We start from the raw sequence: 16,220 nt of genomic DNA on the forward strand, positions 1-16,220 counted from the left end.
GTTAGATCAATCGTGAGGAGATGGAAAATGCATACAACAACCCAGAAACTGCCTAGACAAGGCCATCTCTCAAAACTCAGCATCAGAGCAAGGAGGAGACTTGTGAAGGAAGCCAGAGAGAGGCCAACAATCACTTTGAAGAAGCTACAGAGTGCAGTGAATGAGACTGAAGTGGAGGTGCACCAGTCAACCATATCATAAGCTATGTATACAACTGGCCTGCATGGGAGGGTGGCTAGAAAGAAGCCATTACTGAAGAAAAACCACATCAAAGCAAGCTTGGAGTTTGCCAGAAAGCATCGGAGTGATACAGCTAAAATGTGGGATAAGGTTTTGTGGTCAGATAAGACAAAAATGAAGCTTTTTTGCCAAAATTAAAATGCTATGCGTGGCACAAACCTAACTCTGTCCATTCCTCAGCAAACACCATCCCAACAGTAAAGAATAGAGGTGGCAGTATCATGTTGTGGGGATGCTTTTCCTCAGTGGGTACAGGGCATCTTGTTAAAATTGTAGTATGAATGAATGGTGTAACATACAACCTGCTTCAGTCTGCTAAAACACTACAACTTGGGAGAAGTTCACCTTTTAGCAGGACAACGATCCCAAGCACAAGGCCAAAGCAACACAGGAGTGGTTGAACAACAAAAAGGTGATCTAGAATCTGTGGCACTATTTGAAAATTGCAGTCCATAAGCATCATCCAACCAACCTGAACAACTTGGAGTAAATCTGCCAAGAATGGGCAAAAATCACTCCTAAACATTGTGCAAATCTGGTAGAAGCTTACCCCAACAGTCAAAGTTGTTATTGCAGCAAAATGTGGTTCTACCAAGTATTAATCTGAATGGATTGAATACTTATGCAAGCAGCATTATTCAGTTTTTAATTTTATTTAAAAAAAAATGCAGAAAAATAATGACTTGTGACTGAAAATTTACTTTAAGAGCAAACTAATTTCCAATAAACATACTCTCTGGAACAATCTGTATAAGTGTCATTTGTAATTTACACAAATCTGCTGACTTTTTAGGGGATTGAACATTTTTGCAAACCACTGTATATACAAGCATTATTATTTAATCCCAAGAGGGTTCTCATAAGAAGAATCCATTATATTTCAAACTTTTTGTCATATACACATTAGGCTTATCAACTACATGGTAAATTAAGGGGTTTTGTTACCTGTCCAGGGCAGCTGAACCAAGTCGCTGCTTGATATTGTCGCTTGTTAGCAGCAAAGTGGGACCTGAGAAAACAAAGGTTTTGTAAATATTTACAGTCTGATCAAGACTGTGGGACTTAAACAAGACAAGAGAAGCCCAACAGATGCAAACCTCAGCATCAGTTCAAAGTATTTATTTATTTATACACTTTGGGGCAGATTTTCAAAGGGATACGCGCGTACCCCCTCGAAACCCTGCCCCAACCTCTCCCTGCGCGCGCTGAGCCTATGTTGAATAGACTCGGCGGCGTGCACAAGCCCCGGCTTGCTAGGGGGCGTTTGTCACGGCGGCACGTCATCCGGGGGCGGGGCCGTGGGTGTGGTTCTCCAGCCCGGAGGCGTTTCGAGGGTGTGGCAGAGGCCTCCGAAATTGCTCCTGGGCCGGGGAATCGCGCAGCTGGCGCGCGTAACTCTTCAAATAAGGTAGGGGGGGTTAGATAGGGCTAGGGGGGTGGGTTAGGTAGGGGAAGGGAGGGGAAGGTGCGGGGGGGTGGAGGGAACAGAGGCAGGCTGCGTGGCTCGGCGCGCACAGGCTGCCGATTTTGCACAGCCTTACGCGCGCCGACCCCGGATTTTAAAGGCTACGCGCGTATCTATTCAAATCCGGCGTACTCTTGTTCGCTCCTGGTGCATGAACAAAAGTACGCACGGGCGTACTTTATTAAAATCTACCCCTTTTTTGTATACCGGTATTCATAAAAACTTCATATCAGTTTACATCTTAAAATTCAAACCAAAATATAAAATATAATTCAAATAAAACAAGCTCTAAAACACATTTAAATAATACAATCGATAAAATTATCCAGTAACTGCCCATAAAACTGTTTAAAAGTAAAATGTCTTGCGCTTTTTTTTTTTTTTTTTTTAAACGTGCTTGGATGGGATTCTAGCCTTAGGTCAACTGGTAGTGAGTTCCATATTTTTGGACCTGCCAGTGAGAGTGCCCTGTCATGAACCATGTTTAGGTGTGCCTATTTGGGAGATGGAATTGTTAGTAAAGCTTTGCCGGAGTATTGTCCACCGTAAGCATTTGAGTGCTCATAAACACATATATGCAAACACAATAATCTGATCATCAGTTATGTACTATTGCTCAATTAATTGAATATGAAACATTCTAGGGCAGAGATAGCCAACTCCAGTCTTCGAGAACTACAAACAGGCCTGGTTCAGGATATCCAGAACGAATATGCAGGAGGTAGATTTGCATGTACTGCCTCCATTGTATGCAATTCTATGTCATGCTTATTCATTGTGGATATCCTGAAAACTTGGCCTGCCTGTGGCTCTCAAGGAATGGACTTAACCACCCATGCTCTAGGGGAGACCTGCTGCTACCAATAAAAGAGCACAGAGGGCTTGGGACTCTCCTTAGGCTTAATGGAGGATCTGGTTTCTCAATAAAACCAACTCCCTACTATACTCCAAAATACATAAAGAAAGCTGTTAATATGGTGTGTCACACAGAAATGGTAAAGTGTTATAATTTATCATGTTAGAAGAGGCAGAGACTACAGGGAAAATTAATGAAAATATGTAATAATGATTCACCTAAGACCAAATTTAAATAAAATGAATAGATTATTATAATCAGATATGTACTATTATTTTGCTTTTTTGGTTTGTCCAGCAGTTTCCTCCTGCTCCTTTTGGGCTTCCAGTTCAATCAGAACTGGCCTCTATTGGCTACAGTACCATAAGCCTTCATTTGTAGCAGTTTGGAGTTTCTGGCCAAGGACTGCAATGCCTGTACTGAGATGAGATGAGGAAATAGAAAAAAAGGGCAAAAATACCTGGTTATTTGTAAATGAAGGTTCATAGTGCCATAATCCAATGAAGACCAGTTCTGATTGAGCAGAAAGCCAAAGAGTAGGAAGAAACTACCAGGCCAAAATAAAATGGCTATTATTGATAATGAAGTTTGCTTCAAACAGTTCTGCCACCAATAAGCAGATAATTACAAAATGCTGAATAACTGCTTATCATTTATCAAGAAGAAGTGAACAGATAGAATATATCAGTCACAAATTTTAATTACAAACTCATTAAACTTTTACAGAACAAGTTCTTACAAAAAGAATGCATATCTGGAAATACAACTTTAAAATCACAATAAAACTTATAAAATCAGAATGTAGAGATTCTGCCTGGGAAGAGAGGTGACTTACTGATGCCAAACGGACTATGTTTTTTCAATTTAATCATTTATATGACACTAGCCGTTAAGCCCGTTAGGGCGAGATTCCATCGGTCAGACCGGCACGGTTACAGCCGCTCTGTTCTCCACAACTTCCCTTTTCCTTCCATCCCCTCTCATCTTTCCTTTCCTTCCCCTCTCACCTCATCTACAACTCCTTCCCTCTCCCAGCCCTCCTCCACTCTTTTTTCTCTTACCCAGAATTTCTTACCCTTCCCATCTGTTTCAGTCATATCCTCTTCCTTTTTCCTTCCCCTCTCACCTTCCCTTTCCTTCCCCATCTTCCCTCTCCCTCAGCCCTCCTCTTCCCTCTTTTCTCTACTCCACTTTTACCCTTCCCACTTACAATCTTCCTTCCATCCTTCTCATTTTCCCTTCCTTCCCCTCCCACCTCCTCAACCCCTTCCCTCTACCTCAGCCCTCCTCCACTCCCTTTTTCTGTACTCCACAACTTTACCCTCCCCACTTACTCACATCCTCTTTCTTCCCCTCCCACCTCAACCCCATCCCTCTCCCTCAGCCCTCCTCCACTCCTTCTTCTCTTATCCAGAACGCGCGCCTGATGCTTAGATACCGCCGCTGCTCCATGGGAGGTCTACAGGGGTCTCTCTCTCTCGTGCCCGCCTCTCCACCGGACTCGTTGCTGGCCCGCCCGACACTCGGTGATGAGGCGCGCACGCGAAAGAGAGACCCCTGGAGACCTCCCATTTCTATGTCTGTGCCGCCGCTTCTCCCCGCGCGAGAGAGAGACCCCCCCAGAGACCTTCTGTGCTGCCGTCGTCGCCGCTGCTCCTCCCCGCCGCTTCATTCCTTCCCAGCACCATGTTGCTGCCCTCTGACAGACGTGCTCTTGTGCATGCACAGTAGAGCTGCTCTCTACTGCGCATTTGCGGCACGTCGGTCCAAGCCCATTTATATGGTAGATAACCAGGATATATGACATTTCAAGATAACAAAACAAGAAAAATACAAAAGGAATTCATATCAAATCCATAATAAGAACAAGACAGAAATTGCATGAATTAAAGACAATAATATCTATTCAAATATACTGAGAACCCACCTAATCTGAACAAAAAGGACATCAAGCACATTTATTTATTAAAAAAAATCTCCAAATGTGTCTGGTCCAAAAATACATATCTGTCCTGCTGAAAATTAACCATACATTTACAAGGATATTTTAGGAATAAAGCAGCTTCCAAGGAAATAACATTTGGTTTCAGATAAAGAAATGCCCTTCTCCTAAACTGGGTCTCCCGCAAAATATCCGGGAAGACTTGTACCTGTTGGCCAAAGAATGATTTCCCCCTAAACTTTAAATATTGCTGAAGTAAAAGATTCCTATGTGATTCTGAAACAAAAGTAACAATCCCTGTAGCCCTAGTAGATACAGTATATTATCATTAGAAGAACATACACATGGTTACTGTGACTCCAACATCGCTCTAAGCTTCAGCAGCAAGAGGAAATGTGGAAAAAAGGATTTGCACTCACAAAGCGGGGAGTAGCTGGCTTGTTACGGCGGTTTCTTCCCCAAACCAAATAAGCCTGATACTTCACTTTCAATGCATATCCAGCATAGCTCTCTGCTTCAATGGCAGGGGAGAAGAAAAACTGATACTTCACACATATCCAGCATAGCTCTCTGCTTCAACGGCAGGGGAGAAGAAAAACTGATACTTCACGCATATCCAGCATAGCTCTCTGCTTCAATGGCAGGAGAGAAGAAAAACTGATACTTCACGCATATCCAGCATAGCTCTCTGCTTCAACGGCAGGAGAGAAGAAAAACTGATACTTCACGCATATCCAGCATAGCTCTCTGCTTCAACGGCAGGGGAGAAGAAAAACAACCAATAAGGGCTGAATAACATAGTCTGGGTAAAACAAATAAGCATGGGTGTAGCTTGCTTATTGCGGCGGTTACTACCCCTACTACCCCTAACTAATCAAGCTTGATATTTCACTTGGATGCAGCTCCATCACTGCTCTCCACATTTAATGGTGGGGGTGGAAGGGAAATAGAACCAAAGAGCTAAGAGAAACAGATAAGTATGAGAAAAAAAAAATGTGTGAAGCTTGCTGGGCAGACTGGATGGGCCATTTGGTCTTCTTCTGCCGTCATTTCTATGTTTCTATGAATAGAGATACACAGAGAGATCAGGGCTGGAGATAGGAACAAGCAAATCTGAGCTGTTTGCATCTTCGCTAGACATCCTCTTTTTATCTGGAGTATAATACAATTTAGACAACACTATTTATTTACATTTGCCTTCAGTAAATTGTAACACTTCAGTAGCATATTTAAAAAATATATATAAACCAGATAGCAAATGTGATTTTAGAAAAATAAAAAAAACCCAAATAAGCAAATTTTCAGCCACGTGCATAAATAACGAAGGTTATGTGCATAGCTGGGCCTTGCGTGTGCCGCACTTATTTTCGGAAGGACCCGGCCTCACGTGTAACCCCCATTATGCGCATAAGTGCTGGGCCCTGAAAAAGGGGTGGCAAAGGTGGGTTCTGTCTGGGTAGGATGGAGGCTGCTGTCCCGGGGAAGCACACGCCGACAGCTGGCTGGCGCACAGAAACTACTTGTGCTCCGGAGGAGCAGTAAGTAGTAAAATTTAAAAATTTGCGATAATTAGCTTAGGTTTAGGGGGCGGGGAGGAGAGGGGAAGAGGGAAGAAGCTAGGTAGGGGGGTAGGAAAGTTCCCTCCCAGTCCCTCCTTAATTGGAGTGGACCGGGAGGGAACTGAGAGAGGCCCGATTGTATCACCATGCATATTTAGCAAAAATTCCCCCCTTGCACGCAGCCATCAGATTTTACAACATACGCATGCTGGCACATTGGAGAAAAACAATCTTCCCTTTTCTTTTCCTGCCCATTATCTCAAAAGATTTAAAAAAAAAAAAAAAAAAGGATATGGGGATGCATTGGTGGCAGTGCGCCACAAGGCAGAGAAATTTAATGACCCAGGACCTTGATGACATCAGCGCCGGGCTGCCTCTCACACTTCCTTGTCAGTATTTTCCCAGGATATCAGCAATCTTCAAATAAGTGATAGCATATATATTTCCTCAACAAGGCCGTGTTTCACATGGGTGCTGCACTGGGAGGAACATGAAAGATAGTCTCATATCATTATGTCAGGAAGGAAAGAGCTTTTAATGCCTTAATGCAACACATGACTTTGCTTGAGCACTGTGGGAAACGCTGCTGGGACAGTTTTCGTAAAAATCTCAAAAGTACTAAAGGGAACGCTGAAGCACCCATGTCACACAATTTAGCATTTCAAAGGAATTGTGTACCACATTAAGGCAATAAAAGCTCTTTTCTTCCCGACATAATGATCTACGCAGCACCCATGTGAAAGACAGTTGTATTGAGGAACTATATATATGCTATCACTTACTTGAGGACTGCTGTTATCTGCTAAATAAAAGGATAAGTGTGAAAAACTGAGAACAGTCTAGTGTGTTGTCACACACTTTTATCCAGACCAGTACTGCATGTGTGTGCTCTTTACTCACCCCTCCTTTGTGTGTTTCTATACATATACCATTGTACCTCAGTAAAAACTGTACAAATTCAAAGCATCATCAAGACGACTAAAAAAATTTAAGAGCGATCTAATTCAGTGTTCAGACCCAAAGCAGAAAGAGTTTGTAATCAATGGATCCAAAATTGTTTCCTTAGTAGCTGCCATGGGGGCTACCATGGCTCCTGATTTATCCAACTTGTATATGGGCCACTTTGAGGCTATTTAGGAAGAGGCCTATCCCTTTCAATCACAGTTGGCTGTTTGGAAACCATATATAGATTTTTGCCAGAGGGAGAGGTAATTTGCCTTTAGTAATCCCACTCAGGGATTACTAAAACCATATATAGATGAAATTTATCTTTAGGCAAGGCACTAGGGTTTTGCTACAATAATTTGTATGTTGGTTGACTACTTTAGATACACATTTGAAATTTCTGCATATATACAGGAATACCAAATATTCTTCTTACATCTGCTGATTAGAAAGACACAAGAGAGCTTTATCATCATTTTATTTCGAAAACCAAGTGATTACAACAATCTTTTAGGATATGGCAGTGCATCCTAGGGCACTCAAGAACAGTCTTCCAGTCAGCCAATTTAAGATTACATTGGATCTGCATTACAGTTAAAGAATTTTAGCACAGGATATGGCTGCATGTTTTAAAGCCAGGGTCTATCTGTAACACATTATTCAATAAGCTTACTTGCATGCAGAATTTTATCAGTAAGCATTGGCTCTTTCTACCTAAATCTACTGTTAAAGATGATAAGCTGAAGTGTGTGCAACCTTTTTCTTCTAGGGTAAATGAAATTCGTGCATCCATCTTTCAACACTGGCATTTATTGTAGTTGCATCCTGTGTTTCACAAACTCACAAGGATTGCTTACACTCGGGGCTTCAGATTTTAGTACCCAGCAACTTAACCATACCTGGAGGGGAAGACAACAATGCAAGAATTGCTTGTTTGTAGTGTGTCCCTGAACACAGACATTATCTGGATTTCTTCAATTAATGTTTCTATCAAACTATGATTTGATACTGATTGTAAAAGTAAAGGAGTGTCATATGTCATTCTATTAAAGCATACATTGGAAAGACTACTCATACTATTGGGGTTAGGATGACAGAACAGAGAAGTTTCTTGAGGAACCAACGAATTACAGCTCCATTGGTAACTCATTGCTTTCAACACAACCATGTTTTGAGGACCTTCGCTTTGAGATCATCAAGATTTTGAACTCAGGGTGACGAGGGGGAGACTTTGCCACTTGGCTGCTACAAATGGAACAAACTCTTTCTGCCCTTTCTCCTTTAGGTCTGAACTCCGAATTAGATTTCTCCTGTTTTTTATAATCCTCGTCTTGTTGATGTTTTGAATGTGTACAGTTTTGACTGAGGTACAATGGTATACATATGGTAACACAATTTTCAGTATTTTATGTTTCACATGGGAGACTACAAGTTGACCTGGACAGACGACATATCCTTCTGATGTCATCACATTATATACAGACATTTTAAATGGAAGATAAGAATATTGTAATAATGATGGGAAGGTAAAGAATTTTTATCTGCACTTATAAAACTTTAAAAATACACTTTTTCATGGTTGCATGATTGAGAAGACCAGCGATTACCCAATTAGGGTCTCACGTGTTTTGGCTTGATGACACCCTATTTCTCACTTATTCTTGATGTTTGTGGTGTATTTATAACTTAGGTATCTCTAACTCTCTTGGTTTGATTATGCTATCTTTGCAACATCCCCTGTAATCCAAGGAACGAAAACAGGATTCGCAATTGAACACAGATCTTTTGCATGGCAACAAACTATAACCATTAAACCTTCCGGCCAGTCCCAGTAAACTGTATTTAAGCAAGCAAACAACTGTCCACAGCATAGAACCAGGGCATCTGACAGCAAAAAGCTTTTTTTTTTCCAAAACAGATGTAAATAATTCAGAATTATGAGAATGTTTGCATTTGACAAAGGGAAAATGTGCAGCTCTGGCAAGATTGTTGGGGGAACTAAAGCAAAATGCTGCTTTGCTGCATTGTTGAATGTCACTTCTTCAGGTCATCAAAAGCATAGAGCACTAAAAGTTTTGTGTCCTTAGAGACTGAGGTGCAAGCAAGCACTCAGCATTCACATAGGCAGTACAAAAGGTCATCTTAAATATATACTATAACACATCACCATTATAAGAATATTACAAGTCTAACTAATTTTGTAATCCTAAAAGTCCCATAATGTATCATAATGGTGCAACATCAAAAAATAAAAAAAATATAGCACTTGCACCTTAGGAGGAGGAAAGCAGATTTGTAAAAATGTGTTTCTCCATAAATCACTGAATGGTACCCGCCTGCCCTCTAACCCACCTGCTGTATTCAACTAACAGGTATGGAAGGAGAATATACATAACTGATGGATAGAGATGTTAGAACACTGCCAAGGAGGCAACAGGAGTTCTCTTCATATGACCCAAACTTCAAACTACAGAGGAAAGATATTTTTATTAACATTTTCTCCTCCTTTTGTGAATATTGGGTGCTATAGTCTAATCCTACAGATTCACAGCAGTCAGGGACATTTCAACTTGGCTGACATTTGAAGTCAGCTAAGCTAACACAGTTGCAGGAAGAGCTGAGGTCAGAGATGGGATTATAACTGAGGCACAGGAACTTTAAGTGTGCTGCCCCAAATCACACAGAAAGTTAGTGAGAAATTTTAGGTTTTAAATTTCAGGAGTTCTAGGTTTTTGAGGTGTGTTTTAAGAACTCGTCAATGTGCTTTTTGATTTGTATGTTCCGTTAATATGGAATTTGCTACCCAAAGAGGTTTGTATTATTTCATACTTGGAGCAGTTTAAGAAAGAGATTAAAACTTGGCTGTTTACCCAGGCCTTTGGAGAATACGATGAAATAATGTGACTGTCCACTATGGGGAAATCAGTCCCTGGTATCCAGGCGTACGTCTGTCCAGCACTACATGGTTACTTATTTCAGTATCTGGAAGGTTACAAAGTATAAGTTATTTGGGCTTTGGCTAAGGATGTTTGATATTATTATATGACTCAAACCTTATTGTGATGCAATTTTTTTAATGGGATGATTAGCTTTATGTTATATTTCTATATTCTTTTTTGTTTGTGATGCTGATATCCTTAAAGAATGTAAAGATAAGATTTACTTTAACTTATTGCAATGTTATACTTTTGATTCTGCTGTATTGTAAGTTATCTTGGGCATTTGTACAGGAGGAAAGGAATAAATAAAAATGCTTTTGTTCTTTTAAAGAACAAGATATAGAAACAAAGATAAAATCTGATAGTAGAAAAAAATATCCCCATATAAAGCCATCTAATCTCTCCGGTTCACTTCTGGTACAATGCCATCCACCATAGTTAATCTCTGGCTTTGCTTCACTTCTTTACAGTTAAGGATCCTCTGTGCTTTACCCAGGTCTTTTTGAATTTTGTAATCTTCCCTGGAAGGCCATTCAACACATCCACTACCTTTTAAAAATCTCAATAAGAATGCATTCGCATTGCTTTCATACATGTTACACAGTAAGATAATTGGGCAAACTGTAAATTAGCTTCTTGTACAAATCAAGTCTATTTCTTGGGTGCTTGTGATCCAGGGTTATAAACGTCAGTGTGTAGCTTAATACATACTCTCGGTCCATATCCTTACTATTTAATCTTTAAAATTATATTGAAGCTTCTCCCTAGCTGGAACAGAGAATAAAAGACTGAGAAACTGTTGACATACTACAATATTGGGTTTGTTTTTAGGATGAGAAATTGCTCGCCTGAGAACACAAAAGATAGTGCATTGCATTGATTTCCAAAAGCTTTTAGAATTGATGAGCAAGTCTAGATCTTTCACAGAAAATGAAACATTCACCACAGACAATCATCCACAAGTTCCTTTAGGGTCTGACAAGCACAGCCTGCTAGACCTATACAGTTAAAGCAGCAGTTGAAAGATTTTTTAAAAATCATTATTTTCAGTCTTACTTTTAAATTCCGTGTTTTTATAGCAATAGTCGCCTTACAACTTAAGACTCCAGCAACAGAATAATTGCTCCTGCTTTCAGAAACCCAATTATTTATTGATATGAGCCCTTGATTGTGTATGGTGTACAAGGAAGCTATCAATTACTACTCAATGCTCTGAAACAGAGTATCAGGCAATAGAAAAATGTTCACCACTACACCAATTTAAAGGAAAAGTGTCACAATCACAGTACTTAACACTATCTACTCAACGCACAGTTGCTATATTTTTTTAACGTATAAGTCTGTTTATTAGGCAAAAAGAAGAAAAAGACAAATAGCAAACTATATAGAAGCATATGACATACTTGGTTTTGATGCACGTCAGATACCAATACAACAGCAACTTCTTCATTTTATCAGTTAACTCCCTCCCAATCCCAGAGCCTTTGTTAGATAAAGTCTCACAGTCTTGACGACTAAAACAGTGGACATTTTCAGCAGACAATACTCATTTAAGACCATGCCGTAATCCCTGTGCAGCAATGGAGATATATAAGCCATCCAAATGTCTAATGTTTTATCTTACTGGATGCCTATCTTGCCAAAGAGGAGCTCCAAAAGTAAAAGACTGAAGTAAAATTTAAGATACGCGCACGTCTGCTGGCGTGCGCACATGGATGCATCAATTTTAAAACACATGTGTATGTATGCATGCTATAAAATCAGCTAAGCGTACAAATGTGCATGATTTTATACTGATGCGCGCACGTGTATGAGAATGACATCTGGAACGCGTAAGTGGGGTGAATTTTAGTAGGTATGCGTGGCGACGCAATAGACCTTTTTCCCAGTTCACCCCAGTAAAGGAGAGGACATCGTAAACCCCCAACTGGCCTCTCTTTTACCCTATTAGCCTTGAGCCTTAAAACCCAGCTGATTAACCTTGTTTTTCTTGTTAAACAACTTACATGCCATCCATAGCGTAAGTTACGCGTTAGGAGACCCCGGCGTGCACTTGTGCACGTAACTACTTACATGCCAACTTCATGGTGAAGTCCTGGCCCACCTATGTCCCGCCCAGATCATGCCCCGCTTTCACAAAAATTTTTTATGCGCAAGCCAGGTGATAGATGTGTACCCACACGGGTTTTAAAATCCACGCGGTGCGCGCCAGGCCAAGTCACATTCGTAGCTCCTACTTTGGCACGTGTAAGGCTTTTAAAATCAACCAGTATGGTTCTTGTTACACCAAAACATGAATGATGGAGCAGTGTGAAACAGAGATCCTGGCCGAAAGAAAAACCTTAGGGATCCACAATTTCTGTAAAGCAGTACCTGTTGCAAATGAGGAAAAGTCCCCAAACAGAGCCATTTCAGCGCTGAAGAATAGCTTCAAACCAAGAACTTGATCCACATATAAAATTATTTGCTTCTAAAACACTTGTATCTTCATGCAGGACCAAATTGCCCACTCCCTATTTACATTTCAAACATTTATCAGATGGAGTCACCTTGGCCAAATGTTCCAGCCTCTGAGAAAGATAAGATCTAGTTAAGGATAATTTATTTTGGACATTATTCCCTATTTTACATGTTTGAATAAAATAATCAATAAAAAAAACCCTTAATAGGCATCTCTTTGTATAATTTTTGTGACCATTTGTCTAATACAATGAGGTTCCATTACTCATTTAACAGTTACAAACACTTACAGAAGGAAAATAATAAAATCCTACAGGGGTCCTCTAAATCGCTTTTTTTTTTTTTTTTTTTTAATAAATCCATTGTTTTTCTAAGAATTAGGGGCTTACTTTTCAGTAATTTTGTTGTGTAGCACACCACCATGTTATTGGAAAGGCCTCAATATCTACGGGCTGTTTGGGAATGAGACTGCAGAGATGCAGAATGAAAGCAAAATAAATCATTCCTGTATGTTCAGAAGTAGGCCATGGAGCATCCTGAAGAACATAAACCTGCCACAAAATGCTGTTGAGCTATAAAGTACTACTTAACATTTCTGTAGTGCTACTTCACATATTCAGCACTGCACAAACAACACACAAGAGATATTTCTTGCTCAATACTGCTTAAAATCTAATCAATGCAAACATACAGGGCAAAAAACAATGGTTAAAATTAGTTAATGAGGCTGAAGGTGGACCATCAGGGGAGGTCAGGAATGTGTAAATGTTAATCAGTTATTTACTCTTTCAGATAACAGAAGGCCTAGGGGGCATTCCATGAAGTCAGCAAATAGCACATTTAAAACAAATTGGAGGAATTCTTTTTCACTCAATTCACAATTAAGCTCTGGAATTTGTTGCCAAAGGATGTGGTTAGGGGAGTTAGTGTAACTGGGCTTAAAAAAGGTTTGGATAAGTTCCTGGAGGAGAAGTCCATTAACTGTTATTAATCAAGTTGACATGGGGCAGATTTTCAAAGGGGTACGCGCGTAAGATATGCGCATACCCCCCGAAAACCTGCCCCAAGTTCCCCCTGCATGCGCCGAGCCTATGTTGAATAGGCTCGGCGGCGCGCGTAAGTCCCGGGGCTGTGGGCGTGGTTCCTGCCCGGGGGCGTTTCGGGGGCATGGCCGAGGCCTCCGTACCTGCTCCCGGGCTGGGGAATCGCGCGGCCGGCGTGCGCGAGTTACGCCTGCCTTGAGCAGGCGTAACTCGCGCACGCTGGCCGCGTAACTTGTCAAACAAAGGTGTGGGGGGGGGGGTTTAGATAGGGCTGGGGGGTGGAAGGAAAGTTCCCTCTGAGGCCGCTCCAATTTCGGAATGGCCTCGGAGGGAACGGAGGCAGGCTGCGCGGCTCGGCGCAGGCAGGCTGCCGATTTTGCACAGCCTTGCGCGCGCCGACCCCAGATTTTAAAGGCTACGCACCTATCTATTAAAATCTGGCGTACTCTTGTTTGCGCCTGCTGCGCGAACAAAAGTACGCGCGGGCATATTTTTTTAAAAAATCTACCCCATAATGAATAGCCACAGCTATTACTGGCATTAGTATCATGGGATTTACTTAATGTTTCAGTACTTGCCAGGTACTAGTAACCTGGATTGGACACTGTTGGAAACAAGATCCTGGGCTTGATGGACCCTTGATCTGACTCAGTATGGCAACTTCTTATGTTCTTAAGATTTAAAAACAACCTCAAAAAGATGGGGTTTTTAAATTGTATTTAAACAAGGTGAGAGAAGGGGCTAACTGTGCAGCTATTGCCTGGGTGGTGGATGGTGTCCCCAGAATACCAGCCTCTGCTGGGGGTTTGGTTGTCATGGACATGTTGGAGGAATGTCTGACTTTCTTTCCTCATCTGGCATGCTTCCCACAGAATATGTATATCACAAAAAGTTATTTCTCTGAGTAGAACGTGCCTCCACATTTATACTTTTTTATGGGATCCATCTAGGGAGAATGGTGGATAAGATGACAGAGGGTCAAGAGCATCTCCTCTGCTCTTAAAACCATGGCGGCATTTCTTCTTGAGACTGCTCTTGGCCAATGAGGTATGTTTTAACTCTTGAGTTTGAGAGACCCTGCTAGCTCTTTCCCCTCAGCTACAATACTGGCAAAGTCACCAACTAATGATTCATCAAATCCCCAAAATGTCTCATCCGAATCACTAGATTCAAAGATGTTTGCAAGATGTGGCAGGAGCCCGATAATGCAGCACAGAAACCATAGCATGCTTCATATCTTGGCTGGAGGATTGTGGGGTTTTTTTTGCCTTTCACCATCATTTGCCTCTTTAAGGCATGCTGCAATAACACATATCAGCAAGATGACATTATGGAATTCTCCATCAAATACAATGTGCAAGCCAATGTGAAGGAGAGTGACAATTCAATGGTCATGCACAGGCCACTGTATGAGCTGCAAAGTATCATAGCATTGCCATTCCAACAAAAGATCTGGGAGGTGCAAAGCCTCTGCCAGGAAGACATCATGTGTTGGACCCAAAGGGAAAGGGAGGACTTGCTTTGCCTGAACACTGGACAAACTGGCCCATAAGAGCACTCCCTCTATGGGTTAGCCAAATTGATCTGTGGAGAAGGGGGGGGGGGGAGGGAGATACCTCAAAGACCTGCCAGTCTTCTGCAAACTACAGGGGAGGAAAGGAAAATAAGGCACACTGCTTCTCCACACAAGGAAACACCAGGTAAGGAAAGAACACCAATCCCTCTATGGCTGGAAAGGGTGAGTCACCACTGGCATTACATTCCAGAGTTAATCCACAAGGGTACTGTACTCCATTTCTGTCCAAAAGATGTTCCATGCACTCCAGCATTGCTGGCAGGGATGACCTGATAGCAGCATTTCTGACCACGTTAAAGTGCATCACTTTTTATTGGAAGAAGCTCTGTGCACTGAGAAGAATGTCCCACCATAGCACACAAAGCAGGGTTGTCCCAATATCAGAATCTCGATTCAGAGTATTATATCGTGCACTGCTTCTGTTTGGAAAAAAACTCCATGCAGCAGGAAGAGTGCCCTTCCTTGGCTGGCAGTAGGGATGTCCTGACATCAGCGTCCTGTTCCAGTGCAAGGAGCTTCTTCCAGACATTGGTATGTAAGTCTGAATTTTAACTGCGTATATCAGAGAGACCAGCTTTCTCATTTCAGGCTGGCAGCTTGGTCCATCAGATATGCATGCTATCTGATAACAATAGAGAGTATTTACTGCACCTATCTTAATTTTATTTCTAAGTTTTTTTTTATGAGCTCTGATAGTGAAATACAAAGACAAAGTCTTTTGGGGCCTTGTGGGACTTTTCTCCTAAAAGGGAAATTCATGAGGGTTTTTCTGGTGCAGAAACAGTTCTACTTCCCTTTTATTCTGTCTTTTTTCCAATTTTTCTACCTTCTTGATGGCAGATGACTCCTGCTCCCCATGATTTAGTGTCAGAGGATTTTTCTGAGGTTTTTTTGCATCCGACTGTGTTTACGTTTGCTGCCTTCTAATCTTATTCATGTTACCGTGGTGTTTTGGTATTTCTGCCCTTTTGGACCCTCCTGCTCTTGTGGCTTCCCCCATAGATTTGTGTTAAGTTTCTTGGTTTTCTTGAGTGCCACCAGGTCTGTTTTCTTTGCCCTGCTGACACCCAAGAAAAAGAGGGACATTATAGCATAGGCTGGGAATCTGGTGATATTATAGACAATGGGCATAGCATAGAAACATAGAAACATAGAAATGACGGCAGAAGAAGACCAAACGGCCCATCCAGTCTGC

General features: G+C 41.4%; 1 protein-coding gene across 9 annotated transcripts in view; it reads right to left on the minus strand.

The window, feature by feature from the left end:
* The window catches only part of PNPLA7 (patatin like phospholipase domain containing 7), a 668,718-nt gene that overhangs the window by 235,385 nt on the left and 417,113 nt on the right, over nt 1-16,220 (minus strand). For all 9 annotated transcript variants that reach the window (XR_003858427.1, XM_029614471.1, XM_029614468.1 and 6 more), the window contains one exon: nt 1,186-1,249. Coding sequence is in view for 8 of the 9 variants with exons in the window: in XM_029614471.1 (XP_029470331.1) it covers nt 1,186-1,249 (64 nt within the window). In the remaining variant the exon portion in view is untranslated. The remainder of the gene's footprint in view (nt 1-1,185; nt 1,250-16,220) is intronic.

Source organism: Rhinatrema bivittatum, chromosome 8 (assembly GCF_901001135.1).
Source record: "Rhinatrema bivittatum chromosome 8, aRhiBiv1.1, whole genome shotgun sequence".
Taxonomy (NCBI): domain Eukaryota; kingdom Metazoa; phylum Chordata; class Amphibia; order Gymnophiona; family Rhinatrematidae; genus Rhinatrema; species Rhinatrema bivittatum.